Source organism: Glycine soja, chromosome 10 (genome assembly GCF_004193775.1).
Source record: "Glycine soja cultivar W05 chromosome 10, ASM419377v2, whole genome shotgun sequence".
Taxonomy (NCBI): Eukaryota; Viridiplantae; Streptophyta; class Magnoliopsida; order Fabales; family Fabaceae; genus Glycine; species Glycine soja.
Window position 1 is genome coordinate 45,057,293 of NC_041011.1, and position 19,123 is coordinate 45,076,415.

At 32.0% G+C, this 19,123-nt stretch overlaps 1 protein-coding gene and 1 pseudogene across 3 annotated transcripts; both read right to left on the reverse strand.

Moving 5' to 3' along the window:
- Nucleotides 1-415: 415 nt before the first annotated feature.
- On the reverse strand, nt 416-7,813 carry LOC114372070 (annotated as a pseudogene). The gene is made up of 8 exons (XR_003658106.1): nt 7,402-7,813; nt 6,950-7,222; nt 6,077-6,230; nt 4,962-5,201; nt 3,782-3,915; nt 2,624-2,805; nt 1,375-1,487; nt 416-909 (listed from the first exon to the last, which is right to left on the reverse strand). The product of XR_003658106.1 is annotated as a probable aspartyl aminopeptidase (transcript).
- A 541-nt stretch (nt 7,814-8,354) lies between these two features.
- On the reverse strand, nt 8,355-11,979 carry LOC114370214 (lysine histidine transporter-like 6). 2 transcript variants are annotated; one of them, XR_003657793.1, is made up of 8 exons: nt 11,674-11,979; nt 11,429-11,568; nt 10,750-11,133; nt 9,633-10,026; nt 9,443-9,544; nt 9,242-9,333; nt 9,059-9,127; nt 8,355-8,922 (listed from the first exon to the last, which is right to left on the reverse strand). XR_003657793.1 is itself a non-coding variant. In XM_028327507.1 (8 exons), exons 1-8 carry the CDS (start codon nt 11,674-11,676, stop codon nt 8,824-8,826), a joined length of 1,287 nt encoding a protein of 428 aa, XP_028183308.1. In that variant the 5' UTR covers nt 11,677-11,977; the 3' UTR covers nt 8,355-8,823. The 2 variants fall into 2 exon arrangements, 1 of the variants encoding a protein (XP_028183308.1); XM_028327507.1 differs by having other exon boundaries at nt 9,439-9,544; nt 11,674-11,977.
- Between the last annotated feature and the right edge of the window lie 7,144 nt (nt 11,980-19,123).

Sequence of the window (19,123 nt, forward strand, 5' to 3'; positions counted from 1 at the left end):
CATAGTATATGTTGGAGCATCGGTGGTCCAAAACTCAGAAAATGGAAAGAATTTTTAATTTTTTTTTAGTTTCATTAAGATGAAAATAAAGAAAGAAGAAAGAGAATACAACTATAACAAATTAATCTCATTTTTTCCACCAATTTCTCAATTTTTCTCGTTCGAACAAAGTGTCAAGTGTTCCAGAGTGATGATCTATGACACGGCAGTGACTTAGTTGTGATGTAGTCAATAATTTAATGTCATGTTACTGCTTAGCAATATTTTCAATTTGAAAATTGTGACGTAAAATTGACTATTAAAACATGTGTTTCAGTTATTTTTCATAATGTTGCTTCATGTATAATATAGTTTAATCATTATAGTAAATTTTTCATAAAATAGACTGTCATTATATTCTAATCATACGAATATATATGAGCACACCATAATTGCACCACCCAATACTTGATTATCTATTTCAAGTTCTATACCATCCTGGCATCGTGGCACGTGCGATAATTAACGTTAAACATGATAATAGGCATTCAGATTTCATGGTGTGCTACTCTTACCACCTACTCCAACAATCTAAGAACTGCTGACAAGAAAATTCATGTCTTAATTTAATGTATTTACAAGTACGCTTTGGGCAAATAGAAAGAATCGGAACGCAGTTATATTTGCAAAACAAAATTCTGGCATAATCCATCTGCTTGAGTTCAAGGAGGGAAATCAACTTGTTCGGAGATTGAATCCAAAGCCATCTTAAAAACATTGTGCTGATTTTACCATCAACACTTCCTCAGCAAATGCAACTCTCAGGTATCCACAGTCAGCATCTTGTCTACGCTTGAAAAGCTTTGGTAGAAAGCTTTGAAATGCTTGTAAGCAATGTCTATATCTTCCTTCGCACATATTTCCCTTATACTGCAATCCAAGTAAAAGCAGGCTCAACCCATGTTATATTCTTGTAGTGGGTCAGAGATGAATAAAACAAGAAAATAAGAACACTTGCTTCTTTTCCACTCCAGCAAGACTTTTTGCTTTATAAAAGAATTTCAATAAGAGGAAGGCAAGAATTTGACCGGGTTAATAACTAATGTGCTTAGTAGCGAGAACTAAATGACAATAGGGCCTTCATACCAACAGCTCGCACCTGATTCTAAATACTGAATATCACAAATTGATTTTACTCCCCTCAGTTTAAAAATACTAACAAACCCTACTACGGTTTGTTGACTTTCATCTTTGCTTATCTCATATGTAAGATGTATTTTTAGTATCAAGGCTGTCTGGCTGAGTATATGACATGGTTTCAAAGGCTTTGATTAAATATAGGCTTTGGTTTAATTTCTCTCTAAACAAAGTATTAATGCAAAAATCATTTTATACCTGTGCATTGAAAGTTGAGCAATTCCACAGTCAACCGTTCGGATGCCAACTCCAGAAGCAAGTATTGGGCCTATGGTTGATCCACATCCCATGCCATTTCTAACCGCAAATTCCTACAATTTGAGTAGACAAATTTTAATTTTTCAGATGCCTCAGTTATGTAATATAATATAACAATCAACAAATCAGAGAAAAGAAGACCTAACAACTCTTATCTATACACTAATTTTCATTTTTGACAATTCATGCAAGCTTTAATATCTGTCTTCCCTATAATGATTCAAAAATTCCTTTCTTAAAGAGAAAGAGGTGCCTCTAGAAAACTATACTAATATAGTAACATTAGTAAGTTGCCTCCAATGGTCTGTGATTAACAGCATTAATTATAAGATGTATAAAACAATTTCTGGAAACTGATATGCTAATTCATAAATGGATGGGTGAACATTGTTGATATAAATAAATTAGTAGAATCTCTATAGTAAAATATATGATTTATTCTTATATTGTAATGGGTGAACCTTTAGGCTAATATATTGAAAATTTATTCTAATCAACAATGAGCAAAGATTGTTAAGACTTGCATCAATGGTGGTAATAAGATAGGCCAAAAATACTCTTTGATCTTTTCTTTTGATGATACTTATTCTATTATTCTTTGCTATGGAGTTAGGTTGGAATGGGATTTTTTTATAGGTTTAATTACCCATTTAGTCCTTATAGTTTTCAAACTTATCCCTTTTAGTCCCTATAGTTAATAGGTGGATTTTTTAGTCCCAGAAGTTTATATTTTAATTCCCAAAAGGTCTCTGCCGTTAAAATAATTTAACTAACAGAGTTAAAAGAATTTAACGGCAGAGACCTTTTGGGAATTAAAATGTAAACTTTAGAGACTAAAAAATCTACTTATTAACTATAAGGACTAAAAGGGATAAGTTTGGAAACTATAGGGACTAAATGAGTAATATAGTAACTTAATCTTAACTTAAACAATTCAAATAATAACTCAAATAATTAATTCAAATAGTAACTCAAATAATTAAGATAGTTTAAAGGAAATTTAACTAATGTTGAGTAAAGTAAATCAAGGAGAAGCTAACAGATTAGCATAGTATATAATGTGGCTATTGAAATTGAAGAGAACTTCATATTGTTACATGTCAATCAAATAACTTGCAATCAAATAATTCGCACTTAAGACTTTATAAATAGATGTGTATAAACAAATGCAACCCTAAAGAGGAATTACCTGAGTTGGAAGGTTATGGATTTTTCCAGCTTCTTTAAAAAGAAAAGGTGTGATTCCACTAGTAGCATAGCGCTGGTTTGCATTGTGCTTAATAACCAATACTCTCTGCAGCTTTGGTCGGTGGAGTTCTTCATGCTTATCCATAAAATTTGGATGAACTCCATGGGCCATATCTGCAGACACTGTTAAGGATAGAATCCAAAAGATACTTTAGTGGTCCCTGACAGAAAGCCAATTGACAGTATTGAATAGTATTACTAAATCACATAAAATACACATAATACAACAGTAGTTGCTGTCCTAGAGTCACAGACTCCAACAGAGATGAGTTCCCAGTCCACCAAACTAAAAGCAAATAATACACATAAGTGACATAACTAACTCCCTACTACATATATATCTAATAATACATGCCACTTTGACAGTTATTACCACACATATATCTAATAATACATAACTGCTACTAATTGCCTATATGAAAGAAATTACTGTGCTACATGCCCACTTCTGAAATAAACTTTGCAGATGGGTGATTTTTTCCCCGGGGCAGGATCTAACTATGGATCCTTTCCTGGCATACTTGAATCTTGGTTTATCATCAGTCCCTTTCAAAATACTAAGTTAAACAATGAATTTGGGAACAAAGACATCAAATTTACTATTGCTTATCACTATTTTCCATTAAATGTACTCTTTTATCTCGAATATAACTATTATTTTATTACCACATTTAACATCTAATTAAAAAACAAATTTTCAATGTTGCAGGACAAAATCACCAGCACATTTTCATTAAATCGATAACAAACTCCTGCATAACCTCTTTTCCCTCTTTTTTTGTTTAATTCAAACTTGGTTTGTATCCAAAAAACCAATTGGCATTCTGATAGATCTAGCAACCAAAAGAGAGGGTCCCACACCACACCATTCTTAATTTACATTTACAAATTCTGAACTTTCCAGCCAAAACCCATAACTTTGAGTCTTAAGCCTTTTCAGAACCCATTGTAATTGGGGTATTCTAGTTGATCAATAACACATGATGCACAATTGACGTTTGCAAACAGTCCATAATATTGGAATCAAGATGATGGTATCAACCCTTGTGTATCATTTGCCTCAATTTTACTTTAGAAGGGTGATAAGTGGATGATATACCAAGAAATGATTGGCGAATAGTGCGCTCAAAAAGAGCCTTCACTAACATAGTTATTTGTTAAGTCACCAACTATACGTCTCATGGCCTGAAACATGGTGGGTGCTCCAGCTCCTTGAACAGAACCTGAACCCACCTAAATAGCAGCAGTTAGACATAGCATTGAGAAATCAACAGCAAAATGTCATCATACTGTAATTAAAAAAAAATGCATAGTAAGCTGTAACAACTCTAACAGGCAAAATCCTATTTTATCTAAATGGCTTTACAGCTTTCAAATGAAGGAATTTTTCCATCTTGGGATATCTTCTTTTGGGGGTTGGGGGTGGGGGGTGTCTACAGGTGCAAGAACAGTTTGAATTTAATATTATTAAATTAAATAATTACAAACACAATTAATAAATAAATTGATTGAAGTTAAACATATTACTCCTTAATATCATAAAGGATTTAATTTGATCTACAATAAGTGCGAAGAGTTTTGCACTAGTAATGAATGATACAATGCTATTTTCATTAATTTGATGGAAGTTATATGCATCTGATCTATGATAAACTCCGTAAAAAAATTGTTAATAAGTGATAATAAGATTTCTATCAAAATTCTTAGTAATTCTCTCAATAAAAGAAACCAAACCATCTATAAGAAACCCATTCCACTTTATTCTGAGTTTAACAGTATTTATTATTAAAGAATGGAATCTTGAATGTAACAATTTATTGGATGCCTCAATCCAAGTGGATGGAACAATTAATTGAAGAATTTCATATTTGCTTTAATTCTTTGGTTGCATCTCAACATTGGTCCCAGGGACAGAGACCCCAAAGGTTTGAAACAATCTCCCTTGTGCCTGGTTTTGAAGGTTCATTGATTTAGTCCTTGCTTTTCGATTGAAGAGAAGTAGTTATGATCATTTTGTTTACTACTGGCAGTCTAGAGTGGTTGTATCCACATGGTGGTATATGGTGATGATATACCCACAGCTGGGAGTGACATCCTACATTATGGTTTTTTCATTTAGAAACAATAATTTGGTGCTTTTGGTGAATCCCAGGTGTTTTGTTCCAATTTGGAGCAATTTCCGACATAATAAACACATAATTTATTGTTGGCAAGCAAAAATGGAACAAAATCTATAAACAAAACATTGAGCATACAAATTAAGCAAGATAAAGAAACACCTCCTCATTGTCAAATAAAGCAACCATTCGAATTGCATTTTCACTTGCTAAGTCACCAGGAGATTCACACGAGTCAATAAGTGCCCTTAATGCACAATAACTTGAAGCCAGATTATCTAATCTTCCAGAAAAAATAAATTCATTGTTTCCACCTCCAAGGCAGCTAGGTTGAGTATCACAAACATTCAGTTCAATATTCACTATGTCATCAACATCACAGTTCAACTCATCTGACAGTACCTGTGAATTAATACAAGGGCTATTATTGCCTATTATAAAGAATAAGTAAGCAAAAGATAGGTAATTCTATAATTTACAGTTAAAACCACAGATAATTTAAAATCATGATGGACAAACTATTACACTATTCCATTCTCAGAATAACAATATTACATTTTACCCATATCAATGGCTAAAACACCTAGACATCATTCTAGTTTGACCCAGCAACTTATTCCAAAATCCAAAAAACTGGTGGCATGCAGCCATTCACATGTGAATTCATGTTACATCACTAGTAGTTATGGTGTCATTATCATTTTCGCATAATATTCCATTTTGCCTCCTTTTTTCTTATTTGTTAGCTACTCTAATTAATTCCTTCTCACATATGATTTATTTAAGAACTAATATATGAAAGCAATTAAAAATCTTGGTTTACAGTCTTTATCTTGGCCTCAATCTAATCATCCCTTTCTCTGACTGAAAATCTTCATTCCCCATCTTGCCACATATTGTCATGCATTTACATACCAAACATCAAATGAAACCAATTCATTGGCATATTGCTTTGTAATGAACTGAAGAATAAAAGAATATATAAAAAGTAAATTGCATACAATTTTCTGAGACTAATAAAGTACTACTACAACTAAAGAAGAATGGTAATCTGAAAGGTAGAAATGTTTCTTATATGATAGTCAAGATCAATTGAATGAATATCGCCAGGTGGGTTTCTTCTTCTTTGTTTTTGGAATAAGTGTTTGAAATTGAAATCAATATCTTTTCACAGGATATGCATGGTTTACTATCCTCTGACAGTCATAATATGTTCAAACTTCAAACCTATGACAATTCTTCACATTGAAGTAGAAAGAAGCAAAGACAACAGCTACCTGCATAAGCAGCCGATGATGATGAGCTTTGGATGACAAGGCACTATTCTTCTCCTTGGAGTTGGATTCCAAAGAAGTGTCCTCAGGTTTCATTGAGAGTAAAGGAAGAAGATGAGTCTCTAGATTTGGTTTAAAACCATCCAGGTTCACTGTGCTAAACAATAAACCACCAAATAAGAGAGGGTGATAGAATCTGCTGGTAGCTTGCATGTTTCTGTGGCAGAACACTGGCATATGACAAAGAAAGTAATGGAAAAAAAATATTTGGGCCAAACAGGAAAACTAGATACATTCGTAAGTTACTAGTAAGTAGTAACACTGTTTTGATATTACAGCACAATAGCCAACAAAAATTGAATTGCTAGAATTTTATAAAGCACAACAAAGTTGCTTCAATCTGGACAACAATATACCCCATCTAAGCATCCAAATCAGTACAAATATAGAAGAAAACCACAATCTTCAGTTTTGTACAACCACTACATATTTGACTTTAAAATCAGAAATATCAAATAGATCACCGTAAATTTGATAAATTTGTTAATTCTAACAAGTCTACCAAATTTACAATCATATGGTCTATGTAATGACTTGGGTGTAATTCGGTTGGCAACACACACTAACCTTGTGGGAGAGGAGGACCTGGGTTTGATCCTGAGAATACACTCTTGGGGAGGGGCGATAAGTTTTAAGTGACTAAGCCCCGGATTGAGGATTAGTCTCATAGTTGGTCCAAAGGACTTGTGGGGATGCCTCGAGATCCCATCGGAGAGCCAAAGGCCCCAATTACGGTAGTTGAAACAAAAAAAAAAATAATATGGTGTACGTGATGAATGATGAATGACATAAAGTTATAACTTATATAATATATACCGGTCGAGATGAATGGCGAGTGTGGGAATGCGCAAAATGGGTCTATCGACTTTGACAAGCTTATGCACAAAAGAATTATGGCCAGTTCTGAGAATGACCCTTCCAGCAACACTCAAATCCCTATCAAACCAAGTGTACCACAAGCCAGCTCCATAAGTCTGCACATTCACCATGGAATAGTTACACTTGCACGACGCCGTTTTGGGCTTCAGTTTGAGGCAGGGGCTGTCGGTGTGCGCCGCTATCACGTGAAAACCGTCCCCGACATTGTACCTAGGCAAAAACAACGGCGTCAAACAAAACCGCACAAAACCGTAACGGAACAAAGTATACTACAGAGAAGGGAGGGAGGGATTCGAATCCCTCGCTAACAAAAAACTAACAAACTAACAATAACATTTGGCGATAAAGAAAAATAAAAGAGAGAAGGTGAAGAAGTAAAGTGAGCTGACTTATCTCCGATGGCGAAAGCGATCAAACAGGACATGTTGCGGGTGAAGAAGTAGCGCCCGCCGGGCTTGAGGTGCCAGTCTTTGTTTTCGTTGAGCATGTGGAAACCGGCGGCGAGTAATTGTTGTTTAGCTTCGGCTGTGGCGTGGAATTGGGTACAGGAGTGGTTCAGGTAATGGAGGAGGTTGGTGACGATGGAACTCGAACCATGAGGCGCCGAATTCGAATTGATGGAGCAGAAGGTGCGACGAGGAATGCGTTTTGGGAAGAGGAGAAAGGATGATGATGAGGGTTTCAGTTTCAGTTTGAGTTTCAACGATGGAGAAGGAGAGTGCAGTAGAATCTGTGGTCCACCTATCGACGCCATTTTTCATTTGGGAGAGCTCACCGAATTACATTTGATATTTGATATTGTCTATAGCAAGCACTGTTATACTTATTGTAATGTAGATGTCAGATCGCGTTTTAATGAGACGTAGTAAAGTCGTCACATGAAAACCGCCGCAAGTTGCTCCACTAAATAAAAAAATACAAACTTTTGCCTTTTGTCGCAGAACAATTTGTGAATTGTGACAGTTTTTAATCGTCACAATTTTTAACCAGCAAAAATTATTTAAAATATAAAAAATTTCCGTAAAATTAAATATCTAAAAAGCAAAGTCATGTTTTTTAAATCTCCATTTTGATAATAATTTAAAAAAAAATTACCCCATTTTGATGTAAAAGCCTACCCTCCTGTACTCCTAGTTCTCCCGTTATATTTTGAGTACTTATATTCGCGCATCTCAAAATATACACCATCGTTCTGTTTTTTTTTTTAGGTAAAAGTATGCACCATCGTTGATCTAACAATATGATTAATTATGTATGTAAATATAATTAATTTTATTTTATATATGATTAATTACTCTTAAATATAATTAATAAAGTAGTGATTAAGAAAAAAAAAAGCTTGTTTTACAATCGTAAGCAAATTGCCTTTTTCCCTTTGCAAATGTGAACAAGAGTTACATTATCCAAGATATTCATCAGCTTGGAACGGGTTACATAAAATCACTAGCATGAGAATCTCAATAACAGTTTAGCCATTTTGAGAAGAAAAACAATCAAGTATAAATGGAATATCTGCGGCTTTTTTCAACATCTCCGCATTGCTGACATGACTCATACTCCACATTGCTGACATGACACATACAATGTAATAAAATCGCCCCTTACCAAGTTATTCAATAACCCTTGATCTCAATTGACAAAATAAACTTTCAGAGGTGATTTTACCATTAAAAAAAGGAGAGTAAGATGGTGGAAAAAGGCTACAGCCTAGAGTTCAAAGTAACAAAGACCAAAATAATTAGATAATCTAATCCAGCTTGATTTACTGGATTAATTATATTTGCTATATTATTGCAATACCATCATATAGTTTAGGTGTAGAAACTATAACTGGATGCATCAGCAACAATATTCCTCAAGCCACCAATAGTAGATGCCAACATAATGCACACTCCTATGTATATTGCAGCCTGAAAGACACGTTAACTGAGGGTCAATTGCATACAGGAAACAACTCAGAGATCCTCTAGTTTTTTCTTGTCTTTTAGAATGTTCATTTGATGCATCTCAAAGGAAAAATTGTTAATGTGAATTGTTAATCATTACCCAATTGATGAACCAGTTGATGCTGAATCTTCTTGGTTTCTTGATTATCAGCCACATTATACTAGGAAGCTGAAACAATTAACACGCCAGATTATTGTTTTTCTAATTTTTTTATTATAGTTCTAGTAAATTTGGAAAAATTAATATGAGCATGAGGAAACTTAGAGAGCAAGAGAGCCTTACGAAATATGAAGTGGGAGCAAAACCAAACCCACCAAAGAACCCCAAAAGATCGCCAAAGAAAGGAAAAGTGACCCCAACAAATAATGTAAAAGCTGAAACATTTTTAACAAATTGAAGTCACTCTGCATTTCACAACTAAACAGAAAAATGTTTTGCAGTGATAGCATGTATTAGTTGAGTTTTGACATGTCTCCCACCTACATAAGCAGTTCGAGCAACAAGTCTGAGTGCTAGTCCTGGAGCGAAGTTCAATCTTCTAATCATCATCCTCTCAATCAAGTCAAAAACAGGCATAGCATAAACCTACAATTGAAATTCTCCACACCAATCAGTCAAGAAAAATAAATAGCTTAACATGCGATAGAAGAAGTTCTTGGTTTTGCATTCATACCTGGTAGCTACCAACAACATGGATGAATACCATCAAGTTAGCAGAGGCAATAAGCCATGCAGGCTTTTCAAGTGCCATAAGCACATTATCATCAACAGCTTGACCAAAAGCCCAGTATCCTATAAGTGCAACTGGGAAATAGCATATTGCGTTGATGAAATAGGCGCCAAGAGCACCGTGCCACATTGGTATCCTTGATGGTTTCTCAGGGGTTGATGGAATTGTAGCCTGAATTTCAAGGGCCACTGCATGGCCAGCAAATGCAAACGAGATTTGACCAAGTGCATTGAAGACCCTGAACATTAAGTCTGTATTGCTGGTTCTTTTGTAAGCATAGCTAACATTTTCAATCCGTCCTCTAGCCAAGCAAGCCAGCCAGGCTATAGTTGAATAGCTGCAACAAAAAAATCCCATGAAAATAAGTATAGTGTTTTTAAATAATAAGGACAAAACTTAGATGAAGTTCCTTAGGTATTTTTGGTTTTGTTTTCAAATTAAAATTAGAATTTTATGTCTTTAATCTACTTAATAAAGGTGTGCGTTGAATGTTAAATAAATTAGTGAGGTGAAACTCCAATTTTTATGGAAGAATAACACCCAAAACACTTAAGTAACTGTGTATCTTTGTCCTAATAATAATCACTTTACTTGTATTCTGGTATTTACTTTTAGTTTCATCCCATCAAGAGTTAGTATGTCATGAAATTGTAAGAGTATCACCAACTAAAATTTTCTTGTAATTGATACAAAACAAGATCAAGAGTTTGCAAAAGTATGATATTGTCTAAAAGCTGAGTTCACCAGTTATTTATTGCCTTGGGTTTAAAGGCAACATACCTCTGCTTCCGATTTGTTTCACTCTAGAAGCAAACACTTTGCATTCATGCCCAAAAGGTAAAGTTAATGATGTCTTTCATATCATTATCCTTTCTATTGATTTCCTAGTTTCTAGGATAGATCTTATACTTGTCTCATGTTTGTTTTTTTGGAAGAATCCAAATTATACATTTTCCTTCTTTCCTTCTTGTATGTCAAGCTAGAACTCAGGATTGATAAATAATCAAGTTCAAAGGCTTGTGTTCAAGAAAAAACTAGACATGTGGGGATCAAGAAGCACCTTAATGACATCACAGCTGCAGCTAAAGAAACCCCGGCAACAGAATTGAAATTGGGAAGCTGAGACAGAAAGAAATGGATGGCACCAAAGATCAGAATCCAGTAAGACTGCTTTAGTTGTGTGCAATCAGTGCATGCTATCTCCATGAACTTCTTTAGGCACTTCCCCCCAGTAACCATGTAGACAATGTCACATCCAACCTGAACTATTAGCTGCTGGGGGAGTACAATCCATGGTCCAAGTTTTGGTCCAAAAGCATGTCTACCAAGATCAAGGTAGCGATCAAAACGAGTTCCAGGAACACACTCATGTAACTGGATCATTTGCCACATTGTGTTTAAGGTCAGGCACCATGATAACAACAACATCAAGATCCCTGGACCCCTGCAAAGAAGAGAAAAGATATATTTGTAAAGTTGCCAACTTATGTTGCGTCTTAGGTTTGTTTGAAAAACTTCTCCAAAAATACTTATAAGAGGATAAGAAGGTAAAATAAATCAACTAATTCTCTTAACTTTTGTAGAAATTCTTTTCATTTTAACTTTTTTCACAAGGTAATGTAAGCAAGTTAATTTTAACTTATAGAGAAGCTGAATGTATTTTATGTTCTTATTTTCAATTCCTGTGAGTGCTTATGGAGAAGCTTATACAAGCATGGCCTTAGTGTGTTTTAGTTTACCATCCTAGATATGCCATGGCATTGGGCAGGCTTAGAACACCAGCACCTATCATGGCTGTCACAGTGTGGAATGTTGAATACCACCATTTGGCCCGGCGAGAGGGTCCATTGTCCATCCATTTTTTATCTGATTGAACTTCCTGCAATTGTCGAAGATGCAAAAAGAATTAGAGAACTAGTACAAGAGGAAGAGCATGGCCATGCAAAGAGATTATAAATATAGAAAGTAGAGAAGAAGCTGAGACCATTTTAGCTAAGCCACAAAGAGTGGAGAAAGAGGACCCCTTAGGATTTTGGAGTTAAAGTGAAGCACATGAGCTATATATATGTGGTGGTTGATGTGTAACAAATATTAGGTGCAAATAATAATAAACACAAATAATAATTTAGTGTTTTCCTTGCCACCTGAGTACGTATTTTTGCTGCTTGTAGGACTTTGAATGATGAGAACAAAACAAGAAAATGTGGCAGAATTCAAAGAACAATTTTGGGAGACACAGTAAGTCGTACAAGATAAGTGGCACGATGAGGTAAACCCACTACACCCAAAAGGAAGATTATGTGCGAGGAATTTATTTTATCATCACTATGTGATTCTGGTTATATTTAACTCCACCTCAAATTCTGCCCAGTTACAAAAGTAGGAAACCTGTAGGGTATAGAGTAATGTTTTTGTTTGTGGTCTTATCTAGTGAAAAGATAACTAGGAATCTATATTTTATGATGAAACAACTTCATTTGATCATTTTATGGTCTTGTCTAGTGAAAAGATAACTTGGAATCTATTTTTTTTCCAAACTAGTTGTATGAGTTTTTTATTTGGCATTTAATTAATTTATTTTTCATCAAATCATTTCATTTTAGGATTAAATAATACTGTAATTTCGTATTCAAGTCGGGAATCAAACTAAGATCTTGATTAAGAAACTAAGTGTAAAAGATTCTCACTTTAATTTTAAAGCAGGTTAATTTAGAAAATTGGTCTGCCCGGCCGAAGAATCGTAATTCAGAAGATCACATACATTAATTAATATGTAATGTTCAAATCAATCCACAAGTTAATGATAATTTAGAAAGATTTCATTGATACTGGGAATAATTTAGAAAGATTTAATCATTACGCTTTGTTAACAATGGCCTTTGTTTATCCTTGTGATAAACCACTAAATTCTATGTTGATGATTACATTTGATGGCATGGTATTGTTTTTCTTAGTTAGTGGAGGGTCTCATCTTTCTTGTGAATGGATGTAACGAACAGAAGTGCACCCCAGTAGGTTGTGTGGTACAAAAATGAGCGTGGGAGTAAAACAAATTATATATTAAGCAGTTCGATATTATTATTATTTCAAGTTTCAACATTTAACTAATTTGTATATGATATATAATTAAGTGTTAATTCTTTATTAAATTTGGAGTTTTTAAATACATTTTACATGAGAATTTGATTAAAATCATAAACACGTGATATTGATAATCCTGATCTGTTTAGTAATTTCTTCAGGAGTACAGCATGCCATGCACCACTAGAAATACGAGTTAAGCCAATTCTTCCAGTCAATGTTATTCTAGAGTGATATAATTGATTTCGATAATTTGAATTTCAAAGCACTAAATACTATTAAAATTGTGTTTAACGGCTAATTTTACATTAGAGGCACGGCACGATATATGCAACTAATTAATTAGGAGTTTAGGTTATTTTTTTATCTGAAAAATCCATTCAGGTCCCGATTAATCTTGAGTAGAGTTGACTTCGTTATGTCAAATTCATATAGTTAACTGGTTGAGCAGCCCACGATAAACTTGAACTCCAAAATAATTATTTAATCCTCAACTATGGAAAAGTTAATTAAGGGGTCATAATTTTATAATTCTTGTTAAAGTAGATAAACACATAAGATTTATTGTTAATTTCACCAAATCATTAAGTCATTCTGACGTAATCTTTTGATGATTATTATTTGTTCGGTTATATTTCAGCTATAATATATAGTTAATTTAGTTTTTCGGATTATACCACATGTATTTTTTTCCTATATGTAATTTTGTTCCAGCTAGACGTAACAACAAAACTCTTCTCAACAAATATGCATATATCTAAAACTTGAATGAATTAAGGTTATGTTTGATAAAATATTTTAATTATTTTAAAAAAAATTGATTAAAAAAATTATTTGTTTGTTTAATAAATAATTTTTTTATAATTTCTTAATAATTTCTTAACTGTTTTTCAATGTTATTTGAAGTAATATTTTTTAAAAGAATTTTTTAATTTTTTTTATATTTTTTATTTTTATCTTTATCTGTAATATATTTATTTAATTTTATGTTTATTATTTTTAAATAAATTATAATTTTATTATTTTTATAATATTTTATATTTTTAATTACTTTAATAACTAATTTTGTCCCACAGTTACATAAATTTTGAATTACACTCAAAATTCAAAATACCACTAAACTGACATCCCAATGGCCAGTAGCAAAGCCATCATCATTGCTGCCAGAGATGTTTACTTTAAGGAGTTCCTCTCCAAAAGAATGATTCTTCAAAAGTTAAATTAGCTAAGAGTTAACTTTGGTCATGATGCATGTCTCAATTAATGATTGTTTAACATTTGGTTAAAACTGATGATTCAAGATTTAAATTTTTTTAGTGGCTAAGATTGCCTTTGATACACGTCTCCAAATCCATGTTTTTGGTATAGTTTTTGAAGAAAATATTATTTTTAAAGTTTTATAAGAGAATTGATAATAATAAAAAAAAATCTTTAAGATAAGCTCACCCACTAACACGTTTAAAAGACAACCGATATTTTTTCCTTTTCCTTCGTGTGATTTTGGATTCTATGATTAATGAATTAAACATACATGCTTTTATACATTTTCTAGAAAAATATTAATTGTTTCTTTATTTTTTTTTTCTTCCCAACTTTATAATTTACGCATGTCTAAATTTTTCTCTCCACATGAGTAAAAACAATCTCTTCAGAGATAACGCACTTTTTTAAAATTTTAATAACAGGTTTTCTTTTATTAGAGATAAAGTTTTAAGATTTGTTAATGACATAAATCTTATATCATATTTAATGAAATTCATTTATTAATCTTACTTGGCTCGAACGCAGTGAAAGATATTTGTACTCAAGATAAAAAAAAATTATTCTTTATTCAGCTTTGCATTAATTTCATCTAATAATAAAAAATAATTTATTAAATTTTAGAAAGGAATTGTTACTCTCCCCAATCTCATGTGTACAACCCATTGTAAATTATCCAAGTCTGTATTACTAGCATTAATTCTTCTAGTCTCTTGTCAGTTGAAAAGAATCATATCATATCTAAGTTATATGTGCTAAAGAAGTCACTCAAATAATTAAATAATTCTTTTCTCTGTGGAGGCGTTGAATTTGAATTAATTACCTTCTTCAACTTGTTCATTCATCTTAAGCATATATGCTGTTTCCCATTTGGCTAATTGAGTCAGAAAGATGTCTTGAATTTTTATTAGTCACGATGGCAGGGAAATAAAAGGTCAAATTTCATACAAATGATATAACCTCCATGATATATTGGAATTTCTATGATCCATTCAAGCTAAATTTCAAATTCCTAAAACATTCTCGCATAAAGCATTATTTGCAATTATTAAGTTGTTCATAAGGATTAGAAGAAAAAAAAAAAGTCACCCAGCTACCAAACCAATGTTAGATTTGCACTCCACAATTTTACCCACTTGATTTCTTCTCCAACGTGCATAAATTATGGTTTATAAACGAGTTCATGGGATTCACTTAATCTTATTTTTGGGTGACGTTTAGTAGGGTTTGTGAAGATTATGCAAGCAGGAGCATCACCCTAAATTAGATACGTACACAAAGTCACACGATTTTTAATTTGAGACTGTTGAATACAAGTGTGAGGTGAAGTTCCACATCGGGTAGAAGTGGAAAGGTTGAGCACCATATAAGTGAGGAGAAGACCCATAAACCGAGCCTTAAGGTTTTGGGTTAGAGTGTGGTGTCAGGTCTCCTTATGTGGTGGCTCGTGGTCCACAGGTGTACCCCTCGAATCTCCCCAACAATTGGTATCAGAGCCGATGGTTCAAGTTGATGACCGGCTCAGACGAGTATGCAAGTACCGCAGATAGCCAGAATGGAAACATATATTGGTGTTGTTTGTTGTTGCCGCATTAGTTGTCCTTGCATTACCACATTCTTACCCTTATAAGATCCTTGTTGTGCGGGTGACCCGAAATGATTTAAACACAAACTTGGCAAAGCAAAAATTTCAAATAATCATATACTCAAAATGTGCAAATTCCAATACTGTTTTTGATAATAATTTTATTTTATGTCAAAACATAATTTCATGTGTTTTTAAACGTGGTAGTGCATGGGAGTAGAAATCAACTTAGACATTTCATCAAACATATTATACACAAGCAAGAAACTCCAACTATCAAACATATTATACATTTCCGTTGTATAAAAAATACAATGGAAACATATTTGTATTTTTTCACACCCCTTTTTACCTAATAGAAATATGATTCCCATGTATATTTGTATAATTTTTTATTACTGTTGTATGTTTGTATATTTTGTACAACAAAAAAAAATTATGTTAAAAGGTTATTTTGGGAATAATAAAATTTAAAAGCGCGTGTGGGTGATAATGACAATCTCGGGGGTGAGAATAGCAATTCCCCAATTCGAGGCCTTCTTTATTTATTTATTTTTTTCACCCAAAAGCCAGTACTACTTCCATACACTTGCTGGACCAGAGCATAGGCTACTAACAGCCCAAGTAGATGTCAGCCTGAGAAAATAATTAATCCCACTGGTGTAAGATGCAAAACCCCAAAAGAAAGAGATATATAAAATCAAAACCAGAAAAAAATGACATAAGCTGAAAGGCAAAACTAAATTCAAGTATGTAATTTCTTAAATTGATTGTATTATGGTTATTATTAAACCAAGGAGTCAAAAATGTGTTCTAGACATGCTTTATAGTTGAGAAGGCTCAATAAAAAAAGCTTAATGTAAAAACTTTACCCTTTATAGTGATTTAGATATTTATTACTATAATTTAAATATCAATATATTTTTATGTAAATTTTTATTTTAGTGTGAAGAAAATATTTACTCATTTAATTTAAATATTATTTCTATATAATTCATTCTTATAATCCATGTGAACTTACACTAAAGTATATGTAGTACTGATCTTGAGAAAACATTTTTTTCTTAACTTTATTAGTTTAGAAATTCAACTCTTTCATTTCACGAGTGGATTTTTTTATTTTTCATTTTAAACATTTAGCAAAAGGTTGATGCATATCTCTAGGATCTTCTGGTAGCTCACAACCACTCCATAATTTGGTTGGTGTGATCATGCAGCAAACTCAACAATTAACATATGTATTTGGAGTTGGTGTCAAAGGGGACTGAATGTTGCCTTTGAAATTAATAAAAGAAAATCTAATCTAATATTACTTTATTGCCTTTGCCAAGATTTTTATGTTATACTGCTTGCAGACTATAGGATTTACCCTATTTACTGGCTATATATGTCTGCGTCAACCGTGACAGTGAAACTCGAACTTAATTCTTCGATTTACATTAATTCAATGATGACCAATGGCAGCTTTTTCTCTTGTTTGTGCCTTATATAATTTCTCTTTTGTTATATCTTTGTAAAAAAAAATAAAAAAATACGGCACACAGTAATGCTATCTATCATGTGATCATCGTCGCACTATATATCAAATTAATGAAAGGTCAAAGAGAATGGAGTCAACTTAATCAAGCTTTTGTGCTGGCCGATAATTTTTTTTATAAATGACACCCCCCCGCTCCTGTTTTAAAGAATTACACCTTTTCTAAGGTTGACAAAGTACACATAATGTTACAAGACTAGACTGATATCAGAATCAATTCATTGTATTCTTTTAGGATGACCAAACGTTACTTCGTGTTTGAAAGTGATTATTTGCTTTATTATATATTTGATCATATACATGCAAGAGACCAATGGATTTAGCACAATTTAAAAAAAAAAAAAAAGATGTTATGTTCAATTCAACTTTACCGTTCAACAAAGTCCATATTCTGACCTTAATAAGGTCCAATACCAGATGAGAATCAACTTGAGAGTTAGAAAAAGCACTTTTGTCAGATGTGATAAAGTTGGCCTTAAAACATAGAACCATACCAGTTCTACTTTCTTGTTACACGTTTTTGCCACACAATTAATTTTTAACTTAGTTTATTATATTTATTAGTGCGGTTTGTGAAAAAAGTTTGGGATGGATTTAACTTAACCTGACGCTGACTTTATTATGTTGTATTGTTAATTAATGACCAATTTATATTAGGGTTTACTAAATACTTTAATGAATTATTCTTTCCATCCTATAATCTTAAAATAATTGTTGTTTTAACTCTTAAATGTAGCATTAATTACTTTTTTAATTATATTTCTTATAATAATGATGATGGATAACAAATTAAGTTCAGATTACTTCCTTTAAAAAAAAGTTCGGATTACTTAACATTAAACTCTAATTGCTTTTTCTTCTGAAAAACTCTTATTGCTTCTATTCTATGAATAAAAAAAATATTTTCTTGTTATTTAAGGTTTATTTAAAGGATTATTTAAAATTATATCATTATTCAATGTTTAAATTTTAATTATAATTTTAATTTATGGCAATTGGCAACATCCAACAACCAATCATGCATTATAAATTTTCTAAATTATATTATAATTAAAAGTTACAATAAATAAAGAAATTTAAACACATAAATTGTATTATGGATTTATAGTATATAATTTAAATTGTTATATGAAATTATTTTATCTATTAATAATTTTATTTTAAAATAAAATATTAAAAATTAATTTATAAAAAAATAATAAAAGATGATAGATTGAAATCAATAGGTGGTACATAAAGACAAAAGGAGAACAATACGATATCATTAGAGAAATTTTTGTAGCGTTCGTAATGCGTGAAATAATGCAGAGAACAATTTGAGTTTGAGGCATTCGTTAAATTACATATATTATAATTTATAAAAGACTAAAATAAATTTAGGTCTCTCATAAATAAGAGTTTTTTTAAGTTCTTAATAAAAAATTTGATTGCATTGGATTTTTTATATATCAATTTTTTTGTTTCAAATATCTGTTATTAATTAAATAATGATGTGACATTTTGTGAATATGTATTTTTAATATAATTAGCATTAGATGATATCACATCATTCGTTAATTGACAATAGAGACTTAAAATAAATTTTGATATATCAGGATTCATATAACAATTTTTTTTATTAGAAACCTAAAATAAAAAAAATATCAAAATACCTAAAACATATTTAAGTTTTTATAATATTATTGAAATACATCAATTAAATTTTGAATTAATTAATATAAGATGTGAATTGATGAAATTACCTTTTCAGTGAATCTCATACAAATGAAAAGAGTGTAAAATGTATATAAAATAGTGATTAGGAAACGCAACTTAAGAAGCAAAGAAAATTAAAGTTTGAGAAAGAGACAAATTAAAGTGTGCATTATTCTTGTGAAATTCATGATCACGTTAAACCGTAGAATTATTCGACTTGAGAAACCTAACAAATTTTTGGTTTGCCTTTGCTTTTATGTTAAGGTTACAAGAATA